At 36.7% G+C, this 18239-nt stretch overlaps 2 protein-coding genes across 6 annotated transcripts; both read right to left on the minus strand.

The window, feature by feature from the left end:
• Nucleotides 1-5278: 5278 nt before the first annotated feature.
• LOC145090834 (uncharacterized) lies at nucleotides 5279-7006 on the minus strand. Its single transcript, XM_079028897.1, has 3 exons — nucleotides 6857-7006; nucleotides 6289-6394; nucleotides 5279-5669 (listed from the first exon to the last, which is right to left on the minus strand). Exons 1-3 carry the CDS (start codon nucleotides 6887-6889, stop codon nucleotides 5554-5556), a joined length of 255 nt encoding a protein of 84 aa, XP_078885023.1. The 5' UTR covers nucleotides 6890-7006; the 3' UTR covers nucleotides 5279-5553.
• Nucleotides 7007-9344: 2338 nt separating this feature from the next.
• On the minus strand, nucleotides 9345-12020 carry LOC145090847 (uncharacterized). 5 transcript variants are annotated; one of them, XM_079028905.1, is made up of 4 exons: nucleotides 11740-12020; nucleotides 11259-11385; nucleotides 10321-10408; nucleotides 9345-9605 (listed from the first exon to the last, which is right to left on the minus strand). In XM_079028905.1, the coding sequence occupies exons 1-4, from the start codon at nucleotides 11993-11995 to the stop codon at nucleotides 9507-9509; spliced, it is 570 nt and encodes a 189-aa protein (XP_078885031.1). In that variant the 5' UTR covers nucleotides 11996-12020; the 3' UTR covers nucleotides 9345-9506. The 5 variants fall into 5 exon arrangements, 3 of the variants coding, with proteins under 3 accessions (XP_078885031.1, XP_078885036.1, XP_078885038.1); XM_079028910.1 differs by having other exon boundaries at nucleotides 9345-9950; XR_013701805.1 differs by lacking the exon at nucleotides 11259-11385 and having other exon boundaries at nucleotides 9345-9950; nucleotides 11740-12009.
• Between the last annotated feature and the right edge of the window lie 6219 nt (nucleotides 12021-18239).

Raw genomic sequence — 18239 nt, forward strand, 5'->3', positions numbered from 1 at the left:
GCATAAAATTATTGTATATGATGCTTAAAAGTTTGTACCTCTTAAAATTCAGCAAAATCTTGTAAATGCTTATTAAGGTATAAAGATTTATAACGTGTACATTGTGACATCCCCAAAATCTCGGCCAGAAAAGACCGATTTTCATTTATGCTTTTAAAATAATTTCAGAGTAAATCCTTTTGATTTGAAAGAGTTGCGGAATTTGTTCCCAAAAACAAGACGTGATAAAACAATGTTTACCAAAGCATTTCATAAAAGAAATGTATTTTCATTATATAATCAAAACTCGGGGTGTCATGTTCCGATACGGACCAATAAGCATAAACGATAACATTACAAGTCATTCAACAAATATATACATATACAAACTTGTAAACAAAACAACTTGATGGTTCATCTATCTTATGCCCTCGCGCCACTTCCTGTAATACAAATAAAACTGAGTGGGTCAGGCTTGGGAGCCTGGTGAGCATATAGGGTTTTCAACCCACAATAAATAATCATATTTAATTTTCACCAACCAACAATAACCCAATTACCCATTCCCGTTATTCTCACTTTTTGTCCCTAAGACAACTAACATAAGGGACCTAGTCCAAGAATATTTCATCGGGGCGACAACACATGCTTCGGGGGTACCTCAGCAATATAAGTCAAATAAGGCAACCATTAGGGGGATGGAGTACAGCGAATGAACACCCAAGTTCATTAACACCTACAGGTGGCGAACCTGCTAATGTTTCCACAAGACTATCTAGAAAAGTCGGTGGTCGTCATCTAAACTTCGCTAGATGACTAAATCAAACAACAACGAGGCCTCTCATCTGTTTATTACACACCAACTATCTACCCATGTTCTACCCAACATATTAGTAGATAAAAATATACATTTTTATACATAGATAAAAACCTGTATAACATGCTTTGATCAATACATATTCCACATAACAGATGAGGCACACACACATAACACGTATTTCATAGAAGACAAATCAGATCTATGAGATAGAAGAGAGTGAATATACATTCACACATAAAACACAAAATATACACATAACACGTATTTCGTATAAAATACTTCATGATTATGCGTTAGAAGAAAGTAACCACACACTCACACCTATAAACAACAATATACTTAATACACTCTAACCAAACTTGTATTATTATCGTGTTTATGAAAGGTACTATACACTCACTTGATCAGAAGATGATCGGACAACACTACGACTTGCAAAAGTAGTAATCCTCAGCAGATCTAGAAGATCTTCACAAAAATCGAACTTCTCGCGGGCAGAGCTTCGGCTCAGGAACCGCACTTCTCGGGATCTTCGGGATCTCGGGACTTGCCTCGGGGCTCGAGAATAATACCGGGGCTTCGGGGTATTTCTGGCACGCAAATCGATGCAAAACGGGAGAGAGAAGAGAGAAAATAGCAAAAGAACTCGGCTGCCCTCGGATCCTATTTATAGGAGGCCGGAGCCTCGGAGTACGCGGGGCGTACAGGTCCGAAATCGTCACTGCTTACGTATCCGAAGTGCTCGAGTGCGAGTGTCGACATCCTCGGTGTACGCGGGGCGTACTTCGGATGAGTCCGATGACTCCTCTTCGGATAATGCTGGATTTTTCAATTAATTTTAAATACAAATTATTTAATAAACTTCGGAAATTCATATCTTCTTCATACGAACTCCGTTTTCGACGTTCTTTATATCCACGCGAAGGTGAGACTACGCTCTACAACTTTCGTTTAGACTCCGTCGGCTAATTTTAAATTTATTTTTATTATTTATTTTTAGTAGGTCGGGACAGAAAAACTTCGTTATAAATTCATAACTTCTTCGTTTGACGTCCGTTCTCGCCTAACTTTTTATCGCTTCGATACCAACAACGAGACCTTCGATCCTCGTTTAGATTGCTTCGGCTAAAAACCGCTCGATCTCAAATCGAGTATTTCAGGTTGCACACCGCTAAGCCGAAACTTCGATAAATCATAACTTCCTCATACGAAGTCAGATTTGGGCGTTCTATATATATTCAGAAACCTCGTTTCAACTACTACAACATTAACCAAAGATATCCAGTTTATTTTACACTTTAATGTTGACGCTTACTTTTATTCTTAATTAATCAAACCACATAATTAAGCAATTAAGCACAAACACACAATACTTAAATAATACAATCTTATTATTTCAAAACGGGTTACAGAGGTTAACCTAGACTATTACATTGCTAAAAATGGCAAGCCCGGAAACACAGGCGTTACATACATCGTATTAGACCGATTCAAATGGATATGAAGAACACTTGGTCAAACTTTGACCCATTCAAAATCTTATCATCATCTTATTTGACTTTTTCATTATTATTGACAGATTAAGTATTTAGCGATTCAATTGGATATGAGGAACACTTGGTCAAAGTTTGACCCATTCAAAATCTTATCATCATCATCTTATTTGACTTTTTCATAAATGTTGACCGGATAAGATTTAGTATTTAGCGATTCAATTGGATATAAGGAACACTTGGTCAAAGTTTAACCCATTCAAAATCTTATCATCATCATCATATTTGACTTTTTCATAAATGTTGACCGGATAAGATTTAATATTTACCGATTCAATTGGATATGAGGAACACTTGATCAAACTTTGACCCATTCAAAATCTTATCATCATCATCTTATTTGACTTTTTCATAAATATTGACCGGATAAGAATTAGTATTTACCGATTCAATTGGATATGAGGAACATTTGGTCAAACTTTGACCCATTCAAAATCTTATCATCATCATCTTATTTGACTTTTTCATATTTTACTCATTCAATTTGAAGATAAGCTTAGAAGGCCTATTCAAAATCTGTCTTTGACCGAATAAGATTTATTATTCTCCGATGCATAAAATTATTGTATATGATGCTTAAAAGCTTGTACCTATTAAAATTCAGCAAAATCTTGTAAATGCTTATTAAGGTGTGTGTATATATATATATATATATATATATATATATATATATATATATATATATATGGATTAATCGGTTAAAAGGAAATTTTGTTTTATGTTAGGAGTCTAATATCTTTAGTATAAATATATATGTATGTTCCTGTTTTTGATTAATAAAATAAAAAATATCGTAGGAAGTTCAAATCTTTTTTGTGCTTTGTAAGTGTTTACAAGAGAATCAACTCTTTGTTTCTTTCTTTTACCTTGGTGTACAAGGTTTGATATCCACTTTTAGTTTACACTTGGTATCAGAGCGGTTTCGTTGAAGGGGGTGTGATTCGATGTTGATTACAAGCAACCTCGTTTCTCTTAATCGGGCTTGTGAGAGACTAACCGGAGGCGCATAATAAACAGACGGTAAGATGTCAAAGCGGGTGGCTTTGATTTAGTTCATTTTGTGGGTGACGGAAGATGGTAAAGGTGGTCGAGACCTTGTCTTGTTGACCGGTGGAAGAGTGCTCTTGGAACAAACTTGATTAAAGAAGTCGGGGTTAAGGAGAAAAGGATGTCGTTGGTTAAAGAAGGAGGTTCGATGACATATCAAGTTCCGGTTTTGACTCCAACGAATTATCCAATGTGGGAGGTCAAAGTCAAGTCGATTATGGACGCACACGACATATGGGAGATGGTCGAACCAAAGGCGTTAGGTGAAGCGTCATATCAAAAGAAGTCAAAACAAACTCTTGCTTTTTTTGTTTCAAGCGATACCCGAAGACATGGCGGTTCAAATGGGGAGTTACACCGACCCAAAGCAAGTGTGGGATGGGCTAAAAACACGGTATTTGGGAGTGGATCGGTTGAGAACGGCTCGACTTGCAACCTTAAAGAGAGAGCTTGAAAGTTTGCGCATGAAAGAGGGTGAAACGGTTGATGATTTTGTGATGAAATTATCCAATTTAGCATCAAAAGTAAGGAGTTTTGGTTACGAGCTTGAAGAAGTTGAATTGTTGAAAAGGTTACTTGATTCGATGCCTAAGTCGTTTCTTCAAGTCGTAGCTTCAATAGAGCAATGCTTCGAGTTGTATTCAATTTTATTCAATGAAGCAGTTGGTAGCTTGAAGACATACGAGGAGTGTATAAGAGGAACCGAGAAACTGGAGGATACTCAAGGTGGGTTATTGTTGGTTAGTGAGGAAAAATCGCATGTCTGTAAGCATTGTGGCAATGAACGTTCAAATCGGGATGACTTTGGACGTGGCCAGGGAAGAGGTCGGGGGTTCGAGAGAAGTTGAAATGGTAATGAACGTGTTCGGGATAAAATTCATGTTAAATGTTACAAATGTGGTGAGCTTGGTCACTATAAAAACGAGTGTCCTAAATGGGAAAAAGAAGAGATGGGTCTAATTAAAGAGGAAACGTTACTGTTTTGAACGAGTGGCTTAACCGATTAAAAAGGTGATTGTTGGATTAATCGGTTAAAATGAAAGTTTGTTTTATGTTAGGAAAACTTTGAATATAGATAATAGTTTTTTTTAGTTTTGGTATTAGAATAGGATTCTAATATCTTTAGTATAAATCAAGGTTCTAAAAAGCTCGCCATGGCGCGCCACGACTCCAAGGCTTGCACATGCCGTCAAGTTTTGCCAAAACGCCGCCTTAACTCATATATGTGTATAAAATGAATAATATTTAAAAATACATATAAAAATATTAATTATATAGAAAATTGCCGCCTTAAGTTACGGCTTACAAACTTCGTGACTCGCCAAGGCTCGAAAAAGTTTGAGGCTTAACATTGCCGCCAAATCACGTCTTACGTTATTTAAAATCTTGGTGTATATATATATATATATATATATATATATATATATATATATATATATATATATATATAACCTTTTAAATGACGTAGTTTGAAACAAAATAAATCCAATTTCATTTTTTCCAAATTTTGTTGTAATAGAATACCATTGAATTAAGTTAAATTATGGAATGTAAAAAGTTCACTTATATATCTTTTTCTTGCAAAAATCCATTAAAGTTTATAAGGAACATAAAAAACGAATATTTTTTTAATGAAGATAATTCAACCGTTTTGTCCTTCGATTGAAAACTATATCTAGTAATTTGTGCAAACCTTTATTGAGTTATTGTATTTCTCTTAACTTTATTTTATTACTTTTCATTTAAAGTTTAATCGGATTGCTTAAATGGTCATGACTTTTAATACTTTAAGTTCTTAGACATAATAAAGAAATCGAACATAAATTTGATGGTTATGTATCAAAACTACATATTTTGGAGGGTTCTATATACACCGACATTGATAACAAAAGCCTAGACATTTTTTTTGGTGGGAAACATAACATCCAAGAGTCGAAGCTAGTGAAAACCGGACATGAAACATTTTTTTTTAAGTTCCATTAATCTCAGTGGCTCACTACTCGACCACCTTAAGACTATTTATTCAAAGTTTTTGAACACAGCCAAAAACGATTTACACCTAATTGCATCACTAATCTAAATAATTTCATCCAATCAAAATAGTACAAACTCTAAAATGATAATTAAGTACAGGTGATAAATTTAAAGCACTGCTTATGGTGGAATAACTTTTTGGGAGCTAGAAGAAACCATTTGAGTTTGATGCTCCTTCCTCGTGTTCTTGTATGCCTCAAAGAAGTCTTTATTCTCCTTTTCAAGCTCACACCACACTAAATCCACATAACATATGTAACATGTTTATGACCAAAAAGGAAATAGAAACATTGAAGTAAAAGACACTGCATGTGGAGCACGGTAGTTTTTCAATTTTATTTATAAAACTATGGGGATTTTTATTATAATCTATATGGAAAATATCATATTCAGACTCGCAACAATATTTAAATTATCTTTAAAAACTATAATTTTGTTGTTGTACGATTGTTGTTGTTCTTATTATATAGATCCTCAATTTATAAAATATTATTATTATGTCATTATAAAACAGAAATCTTAAAAAGAAAACAACAAATGATAACCATTCATGAAATCTGTCAAATTTATTATATTTTATCCCGTAAACAATCTATTATAGTCGTAGACTATTTTGCTTTGATTGATAACATATTCCTACAACTTATGATTTCCATAGTAGCGTCCAAAATAAAATATTTGCAATTGAATATATTGTATGATACTCCCAAGAACTAAAATTAATAAAAACAATGTATATCCACCAAAAAATATCCACATATGATTTTAAAATATTTGCAGCGATTATATAAATTATAAGTATCCAACTGCTATACAATATCTTTTTAGCTTTGCTACATAATAAATGATGATTACCAGTAGAAGTAATGGCAGGCATGATGTTTGCATGCTTAGAAAGGGCTTCCATGCATTCTTCTTTGCTCATATTGAATATTAAACACTCCTCTATCAGACGATGCACCTGCAAAAATACATCAAAACGAAAAAATCACAAAATTATATATATATATATATATATATATATATATATATATATATATATATATATATATATATATATATATATATATATATATTAAGAATTTAATATTAAAGATGACTCAAAGACAAACGGTGGAATCCGAACACGATTAAGTTACTTCAAAGATGAATCAAAACTGACAACCCATGCGCCTTAATTTCAATATCTAGGGGTTTGAGTCCAATTTAGCAAATAAGATCAAGAAATCATAAAAATGATGGTTACATATTCAATTACAGTCTCTAATAGGAATCAAACGACATGTAACTAAGGTCTCAAAATCTCAATGATATATACATGTAATATCACTGACATGCATGTATATATCCTTGTGTGTGTGATTACATTAAGTTGAATAAAATCTTGATGCGTAGGTTAAGAACAAGAAAGAAGAGAACCCACCATGTGAATATATGAAGCAGAAGAATCAGCCATATTTATGATCTAAAAACCCTTTTGTTTCTTCTTCTCTAAGTTGGAGAGAGAGAGAGAGAAAAGAAAGAGAGAAAGAGTGGGTAGGCTTTGATCCGAGCAGTTGTTGAAAGAGTTATGATAACGAGTGTATTTTATATATATATATATATATATATATATATATATATATATATATATATATATATATATATATATATATATATATATATATATATATAAAACGAGAGTGAATATACCCTTAAGGGTATATAAGCTTAGGTACCCAAACACATCATAATACATCGTTTTGTATCATATAATACATTCTAATTGTCCAATGTTCTGATAATTTAACTTCTAACTTGATTACTTTCATGATTTTTATAAATTACACATTTATCTTTCTCTTACATAATTTTCATTTTCAACTACAATATATATAGCTTAGTAGATGTTCGGCAAATAGAGGTGATATAAGAGATAGATAATAGTGAAATTTCGAAAATTTTGAAAGTAATTCAAGTTAAGGGTTGAAGTTTAAGAACATTATAATGAATATATCAAACAAAACAATGTATTATGATGTGTTTGGGTACTTAAGCTTATATACCCTTCACTTTTCCATATATATATATATATATATATATATATATATATATATATATATATATATATATATATATATATATATATATATATATATATAATCAAAATATGGTTAATCTAGATTTGATATATAGAGAACATGCACAAGAACAAAAATGTTTGTATTGCTTTTAGTTTAAATAAAAAAAAGTTGTGTTTATTTAAGGAATGGAAAAAGACATTGGTTACTATAGGTTACTATAGGTTTCCCCTCGTTTATTTAAAAAAAAGGACAAGTGAAAACAACACCCATAATAGAGATTAAATAGTAGTATAATATTATATAATAAAGTATTAATTAAAATATATAATTAGTGTGATGGCTGTACATATGTGGGTCCCAGTTGCCACGTGAGAGGATGAATTTGATTGGTTAAAAGAGATTAGGAGGATTTTTAGGTAACAAAGACTTTCCATGTGGCACCAGCCCACGTGAAACGGGTCCTATGTTGACCCCACCAAGTCGGTAAAACTAAAATTGAACCGGATTTATTTTATAATAACAAACCCGGCTCATGTCATCTACAGGGTCCTGATATAATTTATGAAATTAAAATAATAATAATTGGACAAAGCCGTGAAGAGTAGCTTTATTAACATTTTAGTTATTTTAGGTAGCATTTATAAATACCTTTTAGGGTGTTTTTGAAGCAAAAAGATATTTAGCCTAGTTTTAGCGATTTGGCTTACCAATAAGACTATAGCAGTACCGCATATTATTTATTTATCCTCTTTAATAAATAAAGGTTTTTTTGTCACATATCAATCACTTATAAATTTTGATATTTGTCATTTTATGGTATTTTTGAAAAATATATATTATCCACTTGTCAATTTTTGATTTGTTTCAATTTTTAAAATTAAAGTCATATACTTATATATGTAAAGTATTAAATATGATGTATATGATATATTAAATTGCAATAAATATTTATCTTCCTTAATTTAAAGTTATACATTAAAAATATTTTATGTTTACACTTTAATTTTTAATTTTTTTTAAATCAACTCATGTAATACACGGGTTTCACACCTAGCTATATAATATAGCAACCATTACTTTATATTTTATATTTTGAGAGGAGTGAGAAATAATTATTTTCTATCAGTAAAATTGTGAAGTAAAATAACTTGACGATGAGATGAAAAAAGAAAAAATAAAAAGTAACGAAAAGGTTCAACCAATGGCCTACAAATGTGAGGCAGGGGGTTGTCTTATATTTACATTACATAGGTCATCACGCCTATCCATATCTTTGATTTAAGCCCGCCTACCCAAGTCCATCCAAAACAATTTGTTTACAGTTTTTTACTACTTTGATTCTTACGAAAATACTTTACAAAACTTGTGTTCTTTAGAAAAATACTTTATATATATATATATATATATATATATATATATATATATATATATATATATATATATATATATATATCCAGTTTGGGCTCTAATCGACCCAAAAATTTGGGCCCTTTGGTTTTTACTATATTAATGTTATAAACCCAACTATTTATCCAGGCTTGAGCCTCGTAATAATAAATCAATAGAGTCTAAATGGCAAAGTTAAACGGAAAGTAATGGATTCTCATATTATAGATTAATGGATTACCTGAAAATAGAAGATAATTAAAAACTCAAAAGTAAAAACTCAAATTTGTTTCCAACCCTGAAAGCCTAATCGTGAAATCTAAATAAAAATCTAAAATAGCTTTCTTATGAATCAAAATCCATAACAAATTTTCAACTTTGTTGGTTTCCCTCTTCTTGGTTGATGCTTCAAAGCCAACCGAGCACACAATGACACACATGTACATAGATTCAACACACAAATTGACAATTTAATATAGATTATACATACTTGTAATGGTGATTGGTGAACTCAGGACATGTAACATTCCAAAAATACAGTCTGAAAATTTCGTTTGAAATTAGTAATAAAACCATATTCATCAAACGTCATATAAGAATCATAAGAACGTATCTCAAAATATCTTAACAATTGTCAAATATATCAGAGTGTAAACATCCCAGGCTGAACAAATGGTGTGTGCACTGCAATCTTCCCGAGCTCCTCTTTTGAAAACTGAGTACCTGAAACCAAAACTGGAAACCGTAAGCACGAAGCTTGGTGAGCTTCCCCAAACTACCACATACCATACAATAACATATAAAGCATCTACTGGGCTTTGCCTACTACATTGGACCGAAGTCCGGAAACAAACCAGGGCCTTGCCCTCTGCATCAGACCGAAGTCCGGAAACTGCATCGGACTGGAGTCCGGAACTAACCAGGGTCTTGCCCTCTGCATCGGACTGAAGTCCGGAACTGACTGCATCGGATCGAAGTCCGGAACTGATTAGGACCTTGTCCCCTGCATCAGACCGAAGTCCGGAACTGATTGGGACCTTGTCCCCTGCATCGGACCGAAGTCTGAAACTGAATGAACATAACATGGCATAAACATATCAACTAGCATGAATACATATACTGCATACTGCATCGGAACAGAGTCCGGAACACATAACACAAAACATGCTTCAATCACAAAGACATCAAGCACTCTAACTACTGCATCAGACCGAGGTCCGGAACTAACTGAACATAGCATAACATAATCGTAGCATATAATATAAACACGTATACTGCATACTGCATCAGACCATAGTCCGGAACACATAACTCATTTGTATCACAAAGACACCAAGCATATATTGAACTACTGCATCGGATTGAAGTCCGAAACTACTGCTAACTAAACGGACCGGCATTGTGGCCGTAGACCTGTTCCTACTGGAAGGAAACTCACCTCACACTGCTGAAATCCCGTAGACACAACCCCACACTGCTGAAGTCCCGCAGACTCAACCCCAGCTGCTAGATGACAGATTCCCGAACTGTCAACACCAAAATAACACCCAATTAATAATTGGGTTCTAACACATATTATAAATACATACTTTGGATAATTACTACATTACCCCTAACTTGGCTTACCCAAGCCCAAGGCCCAATCCATAGGCCCAAAGTCAACTAGGGATCAAAGCCCAACATATGGCCCAATTTTCCAAATTATGCCCAATCCTTCATATGGGCCTTACCCTAGAGTCCAACTAATTACTCTAGTCCATTTGATTATTCTTGGATGGCCCAACACAAAGCCCAAGTGAAATTAGGGTTTCTCATAAAATAATAATTAGGGTTAAGCGTTTCTCACTTAACCCATTAAGGGTTTAACCCACTAAGGACTTAATCCATTAAGTCCATAATTTCTTAGATTAATTTTTGCCAATGATTATTATTTAATATTTCACTTATTAAATAATTCTCGTGTGTGTCTTGATAATTTCTCAAATATTAGTATTTTCTCAATTAGCCCATTAAGGACTTAGTCCATTAAGTCCTTTATTCTACTAGACAAATGACACGAAATAGTTTGGGCTTAATTCACAATCCAAACCCAATGGCCCAAAAGTGGGTCCAAATAAGTCCAAGACCCAAATACTCATAATTAGGGTTTTCCACCCAAACATGGCCCAATAGGCCCAAAACTAATCTCTAAGCCCATTAGGGTTTGCTAGAGAGGCACCACCCACTACCACCTCGGGTAGTGGTGGTCAATGGCGGCTCACGGCGGCGGCCACCACCTTACGGTGGTGGTTTGAGTTTCTTTTCATTAATCTTTGATAATTACAATTACAATGCTTAAACCACAACTAAACACACACTACTAACACAAATACACACACAATAAAATATGTCTCTTGCTCGGGAATGCACACGACCACCCACTTCACGGTGGCGTACGGAGGTCCGATAGCAACAGCAGCGGCAAAGCGGCGGCAACCACCATTTCCAATGGTGGTGGTGGTTCCTGTTCATAATTCACACATACTACATCACAATTAATAAACACACACACACACAGCCACCTCCTACAGTGGCTGGTGGCGGCAAATGGGCAGAAAACGATGGCAGGGGGCGGCAGCCACCATGGTGGTTGCTTGCGATTTCCGGCGGCCTAAACACACTCCCGCTTGACTGGACATGCGATCCTTTGTCACTCTAAGCTGAGCATGCGCCGAAACATACCTCGACACACATACTAAGCCTCCATCCTTATAGCGGCAGATGGCAGCCAAAGGATTCAACGGAAGGGAAACTGCTCGGAGCAACAATGGAGACGGGGCTCGAGAAAATGACGAGGGAGAAGAGGAGAATGCATTACCGGCGGAAGAGATGCAGCAGCTACACGAGCTCGTCGGTCTTCTTAGCCCCCGATGGCGGCAGCGCGTGAGATTTGGCTCCGAAATTTGGCTTCTCCCTGCACCTCCGGCAGCAAAGCATGTGGTGGTGGTGCTCAACGGCGTGACAACCGACGACCCTATCTGATCGGAATAATGAACAACGGAGAGGTGGTGGCGGCTGGAGAGAGAGGGAGTCATAAGGTTAGCGGCTGCATCATTTAGGGTTAGGGTTCGCATGGGTGGAGTAGGGTGACGGGTTTAATACCCGATCACACAACTTTGAAATCAATTAACATCTTCGGTCCCTCTAATCCGATTTCTTTTCAAGCTTGCTCCTTTATTTACACTTTAGACCCCAACTCCTAAATTCTTTTCAATATAATCCCAAAAGTTACTAAAAATCCCCTCCTCCACAATTTATTCTCAATTTGAATCCCACACTTACACTTTTAGTCCATGACTCCATAAAATCTTTTCAATTTAAATCTATTAATTACTAAACGTGCCCTTGCTTCTAGAATTTTTCCCGAAACAACTCCGGAACTTACTAAACAACCCTCCACTATTAAAATTCTTCACAAATTAATCCGGGGATTACATTTATTAATTTATTTAAATAAACGGGGCGTTACAGGACAAGCATGTAGCTGCTATATTCAGAAAAACAATTAGTACAAGGTAGTGTGTGGTTGATGGCCGTCCTACACCAATGACCAATCTAGAGTACACACAAGAAAGTTCTAATAACAAAAAAAGGATTCAAAAAGTATAATCTACAATCAGAAAAATAATTATTTCATAAAAATAAACCTAAATTTCTGAAGATTTAAGCAATACCAGTAGAGATGGTGATAATGATGACGATCAATCAAGAATTGAAGAAGGGCTAGAAGGTAGAGTTGCAGAAGGCTACCAGGCACTGGCTGCATTTCAATACTTAGTCTACCACTGAGGCATTGATCGAATCAGACAATCGAAATCAAGAATGAAAGAATGAAGAAGGTAGAATAGAGAAGAGATTGAAGGAAGAAGAATGATTCATACAGGATTTCTCCAAGATTGCAGTACCCCTCACTCATCTGACGAGGAAGGGGGTGGATTTCCGATGGGGCCCCGAGCAGCAGAGGGCGTTTGAGACCCTCAGACAACGACTATACGAGGCTCCAGTCTTGACTCTTCCAGAGGGAGTTGAGGATTTTGTGGTGTTCTGTGATGCATCTATCACGGGACTAGGAGTGGTCCTCATGTAGAGAGGACGGGTGATAGCCTACGCATCATGACAATTGAAGCCGCATGAGACGAGATAACCTACTCATGATCTGGAGTTGGGAGCGGTGGTCTTCGCTCTCAATATTTGGAGGCATTACCTCTATGGGGTCCGCTGTACCATATACACGGACCACAAGAGCCTGAGACACATCATGGATCAGCCGAACCTGAACTTGAGACAACGCAGATGGCTAGATGTAGTCAAAGACTACGACTGTGAGATCCTTTACCACCCAGGTAAAGTGAACGTGGTTGCGGACGCTCTGAGCCGCAAGTCAGCTGGATCTTCTACTCCAGTGACGCGCATGAGGATTTTAGTGGACTCTCTGCTTGTAGGCTTGATCAGGGAAGCCCGGGCTGAGGGTATGCATCAGAAGAACTGGAAGCTTGAGAGGATTAGGGGTGAGAACCCCCTGTTTGTGCAGGATAGCCGTAGATTATTGACCCGTTGTGGTCGGGTCTGGGTTCTGATGTCTGGTGAGGTCAAACAGACTATTTTGGAGGAGACTCATAAGTCTCGCTTCTCTATCCACCCAGGGGCCACCAAGATGTACCGGGATTTGTGATTGAGTTAGTGGTGGTTGTGCATGAAGCGAGAAATCGCTTGGAACGTGGAGAGGTGCCTGACCTACAAGATGATAAAGACCGAGCACCAAAGGCCGCATGGCAAGCTACAGCCTCTAGAGGTTCCCATGTGGAAGTGGGAACATATCACGATGGATTTTATTACCAAACTGTCGAGGACGGCGAAGGGCTTCGACGTTATTTAGGTCATCGTGGATCGATTGACCAAGAACGCCCACTTTTTAGCGATACGGGAGAGTTCATCAGCCGAGAAGCTGGCCAACGTGTATATATGCAAGATCATTGCTCGTCATGGGGTGCCGGTCTCTATTATCTCATCATGGCAGAAGTTCCACGAGGAACTGGGCACGCGGGTGCACGTCAGCACAGTCTATCATCCGCAGACGGACGGACAGAGTAAGCGGACCATACAGACTCTCGAGGATATGCTGAGAGCCTACGTTATTGACTTCGGTTGGATTTGGGACTCGTACCTACCCCTTGCAGAGTTCTTCTCAGTGTTCTAAAAGGCACGCCATGGCGCGCGCCAAGGTGCGCCATGGCGTGAGGCGTGGCTTCGCCGTTACGAAAAGCTTCATAACGTTGCTGTTAGGCATGGCGCGTGGCAAGGCGTGATATGGCACGCCATGGCGCGATATGGCGTGTTATGGCGCGTGTTTTTTCGTTTGAGACACAGTTTTTTGCTCTTTGTTATGTCTTTTCAAATCGGAGATACAAGTATTGTGGTTTTTGTTAACTTTTTGTTATTAGTTATTGATCTAACACTTCTAAAAAGTAGTTATATTTAATATAAATTTATATTTATGTGGTAATATAATTTTAAATTAATACAAAATCGCCGCCTTACATCACGCCTTGAAAAACATCATGGCTCGCCATGGCTCATTAAGCTTGAGGCTTGGCCTTGCCGCCACGCCACACCTCACGCCATTTAGAACCTTGGTTCTCCTACAACAACTTTCACTCCAGCATTGGTGCTCTGCCTTATGAGTTGTTGTATGGATGGAGATGTCACACCCCTGTTGGGGCGAGGTTGGTCACAGAGTGATGGTTCGGACTGAGGTAGTCCTGCAGACTACTGAGATGATTCAGCAGATTAGATAGAGATTGCAGACCGCACATAATCGACAAAAGAGCTACGCCGACCGGCGCCGATCCGAGTTGGAGTTTCAGGTCGGTGATATGGTACTCCTGAAGGTCTCACAATGGAAGGGTGTGATTCGTTATAGGAAGAGGGTGAAATTGGGTCCCTGATATATTGGGCCATTTAGGATTACTGTCAGGGTTGGCAAGATGGCGTATAGACTAGATCTCCCTGAGGAGCTTAGTCAGATCCATAGCATTTTCCATGTTTCACAGTTGCGGAAGTTCATTATGGATGAGGAGGCAGTAGTATCATTAGATGATATTCAGGTCGATGAGCGCTTGAATTACGTGCAAAGGTTGGTGGCTATTCTTGAGAGGAAGGTAATACGAAACAAGGAAGTATATTTGGTAAAGGTATAGTGGGAGCACAGGAGGGGACCTGAGTGGACGTGGGAGCCGAAGGCAGAGATGCGGGAGCTTTACCCCGAGTTATTCATCGCAGCAGGCTTCGAGGACGAAGTCTTGTAACACCGTAAATTTTCAAACCAATTGTTTCATTTTCAAACACAAATAAACACATGTCACATTTCTCAAAAATCTCAAGTATCAAACATCAACACATTTTTCAAAAATTGTTTATCACAAATCAAGGATCCTCCAAAAACATATCTCCAATGCGAGTGTGTGTACAATCAAGTCGGGGCCTTCCCGCGATCCTCGAAAGTACCTGGAACACATAACACATAACACGGTAAGCACGAATCTTAGTAAGTTCCCCAAAATACCACACACATCACGTTAGTCACTCGAGGCTAACTCAATACGACCATCCGGTCAATGTGTTCCAGTGGAGACCCTCCGGTCCCTCAACTCGGGCGGACCCTCCGATCCTAACTCAATAAGCTCATAATAATAAAAGACAAAATTACATAAATGGTCCCTGTGGTTGAAAAATTATAACACCGAGGTCCTTTTCAAAGTTTGTAAACACCATGGGTCCTTTTGAGAAGAAATTTGCACATGAGGGGTCCTTTTGGTAAACACCATTAACTTAGAGACGTTAGTCTCTCTCACGTGCTCACTATGTGAGGGAAATTCGGTATTTTTCATCTTTTCCACACTATTACCTTTCATGCTCATAACCCTACATTAGTTCATCAATCACTACCCCAAAACCCTTTTCTCCTTACGATTGAAGAATCTGCAAACAACCATAATCACGAGCAATATCTCCTTCATCTTCTTCATTGTTGAAGTTCATGCATAATGGTTTTTAGTATATGGAATCTCCGTTCACGTTTTGCCCCTGAACTATACTTGCACGAAGAATATGGTAAGTTTTATCATCAAAATACAAAGTTTATCTTACACTACTAGAAAAACAGCCTTTTACGACGCTCATTGCGCATCGTAAAAGGCTCAGACGACGCGCAAATGCGCGTCAAGGAAGGCCCTGTCATAAAGAAAGACGACGCGCATTTACGACGCTCATTTACGACGCGCGTTTACGACACGCAATGTGTATCAAGGAAGGCCCTGTCATAAAGGAAGACGATACGCATTCACGTGTCGTAAACTTACGACGCGCGTGTTAATGACACGCAATGCGTATCAAGAAAGCCACTGTCAAGAAAGGCCATGTCATAAATGAAGATGACACACATTTTTGCGTATCATAATTTTAAATGTTTAAAAAAAATATTATTTATAGATTTAATTATTTTCAAATTAAATTTGTATTTAATGTTTTATAATAGAAAATAAAATATCATATACAAAAAATAGAATCCATTGCATAAATGTAATGTCATACAAATAATCATTCCATGGAAAGATAAAACAAATCAATAGAAGTTGTAACAAAAATTTACAAACTAATAGTTCTAATAACCTAATGTGTGCCTCACTGTAAACAAGATTTGTGTTGCTTTTTTTAAATGTGTGCCTCACTTGTCTCCACTCTTCCTTAGTAACACCGCTCAAGGACTAAATGTATGAACTTGCTCAAAGTATCTATATTGCCTGCAAAAAAAACATTACTACAAAATAAGTGTGAAGATGGATTATTACAGTGTAAGAGAAGTAAAGAACCTTGAGCTTCCTCAAATGGGACAAATGGGTAGTCAGACTTGATAAACTTTGCAACACGTATATCTCCTAATGCAAGATCAACATTAAGGTAATGGGGAACAACATCACCTAAAATCATATAATATTTATATACCCTAGACTAGATAGAGCTTTGCTATAAATAGCAACCTACTTTATTTACTCTGTTTACTAAACCAATGTATGGGAATGGAACCTACTTTACTTTACTCTCTTATGGTATATGAACATGATTAGGATAGGTTGTGTTTGCTATATTTTGGTAGAGGGCATTCATTCATTCATTCTCATGTGTTTTGCAAATACAAGACATTAGATTTAGATGAGAGCTTTTTGGATTTGGATGATAGACTAAAACTTAATAAATGAATGAATGAATGAGGATGACCTTTGATCTAAACTGAAGAGCTGGATCGGTACTTCGGGAAACAAGCCTAGCAAGTGGAAGCATCTCATCAATTTCAGCACGTGGAACCTCAAGCCTCATTCTCCAGCGACCCATAGAAGATATCACACTCCCTAAATTACCAGCCATTGCTCTTCTTAGTAAGCCTCATTCTCCAGCAACACGTATTCGCCTTGAATCTCATACTGGCTATTGCTTTGTTCCAAAACAACCTTCTCAACAGTTACCTGAACCAAACTAACATTAAACTCTCATAGGGAAAATTAAATATATAACTATTATTTGAAACAAAACATCTGATTTAACTCAACTAGTAACCAACTGTGGTGAAGTAGAAAGAGAGCATTCTGAAAAAATCAAAGAGTTGACCAATTCTGTAGACGTCCCTACTTAAAACTTGTTCTCCATTTCCACCCGCAACCTACATATGTAAAAAGATTAGACAACAATTAAATAAAATTCTTTCATTTATTTTTCTTTTTCATAATCTTGTTATGCTGCCTCAACAAGGTTTCTAATTTGAGCCACCCGTCTGTTCACCAACTCTTGTGTGCTTCCATCAAAATCAATGGTGGTTGTGTCTTTGGTCAACACCTACCTCCTCTCTGATTACAGTTCTTGTATGAAATAGAAGTTTTAAAAGTTTAGGGACCAAATGTAGTCATAGAGAATAGTTGGAAGACAGATTTCAACCAGAACCCTTTGTTAAAAAACAACATATGAAATACTTGCCTCCAGTAAGAATAGCAATATCATCAAGATATTGACTTTTTCTGTCACCAAAACCAGGTGCTCTACAAAATTGGTCAACCTTCAAACAGGGAAATTTGATTTAACCCAACGTCTCTTCCTTTACCAACCTACATATGTAAAAATATTAGCCAAAAATAAAATATAATTATAAATTATGAATATTTAGCAGCATAGCATTGTGATGAGACAAACCTGTATGTATTCATGGTGCGTGATGTTACCCTGCCTCAAAAGTGGAATTGAACCCTGCATATATATCTTCATTTATATTAA

This window comes from Lactuca serriola, chromosome 1 (genome assembly GCF_051521515.1).
Source record: "Lactuca serriola cultivar US96UC23 chromosome 1, Lser_US96UC23_V15, whole genome shotgun sequence".
Taxonomy (NCBI): domain Eukaryota; kingdom Viridiplantae; phylum Streptophyta; class Magnoliopsida; order Asterales; family Asteraceae; genus Lactuca; species Lactuca serriola.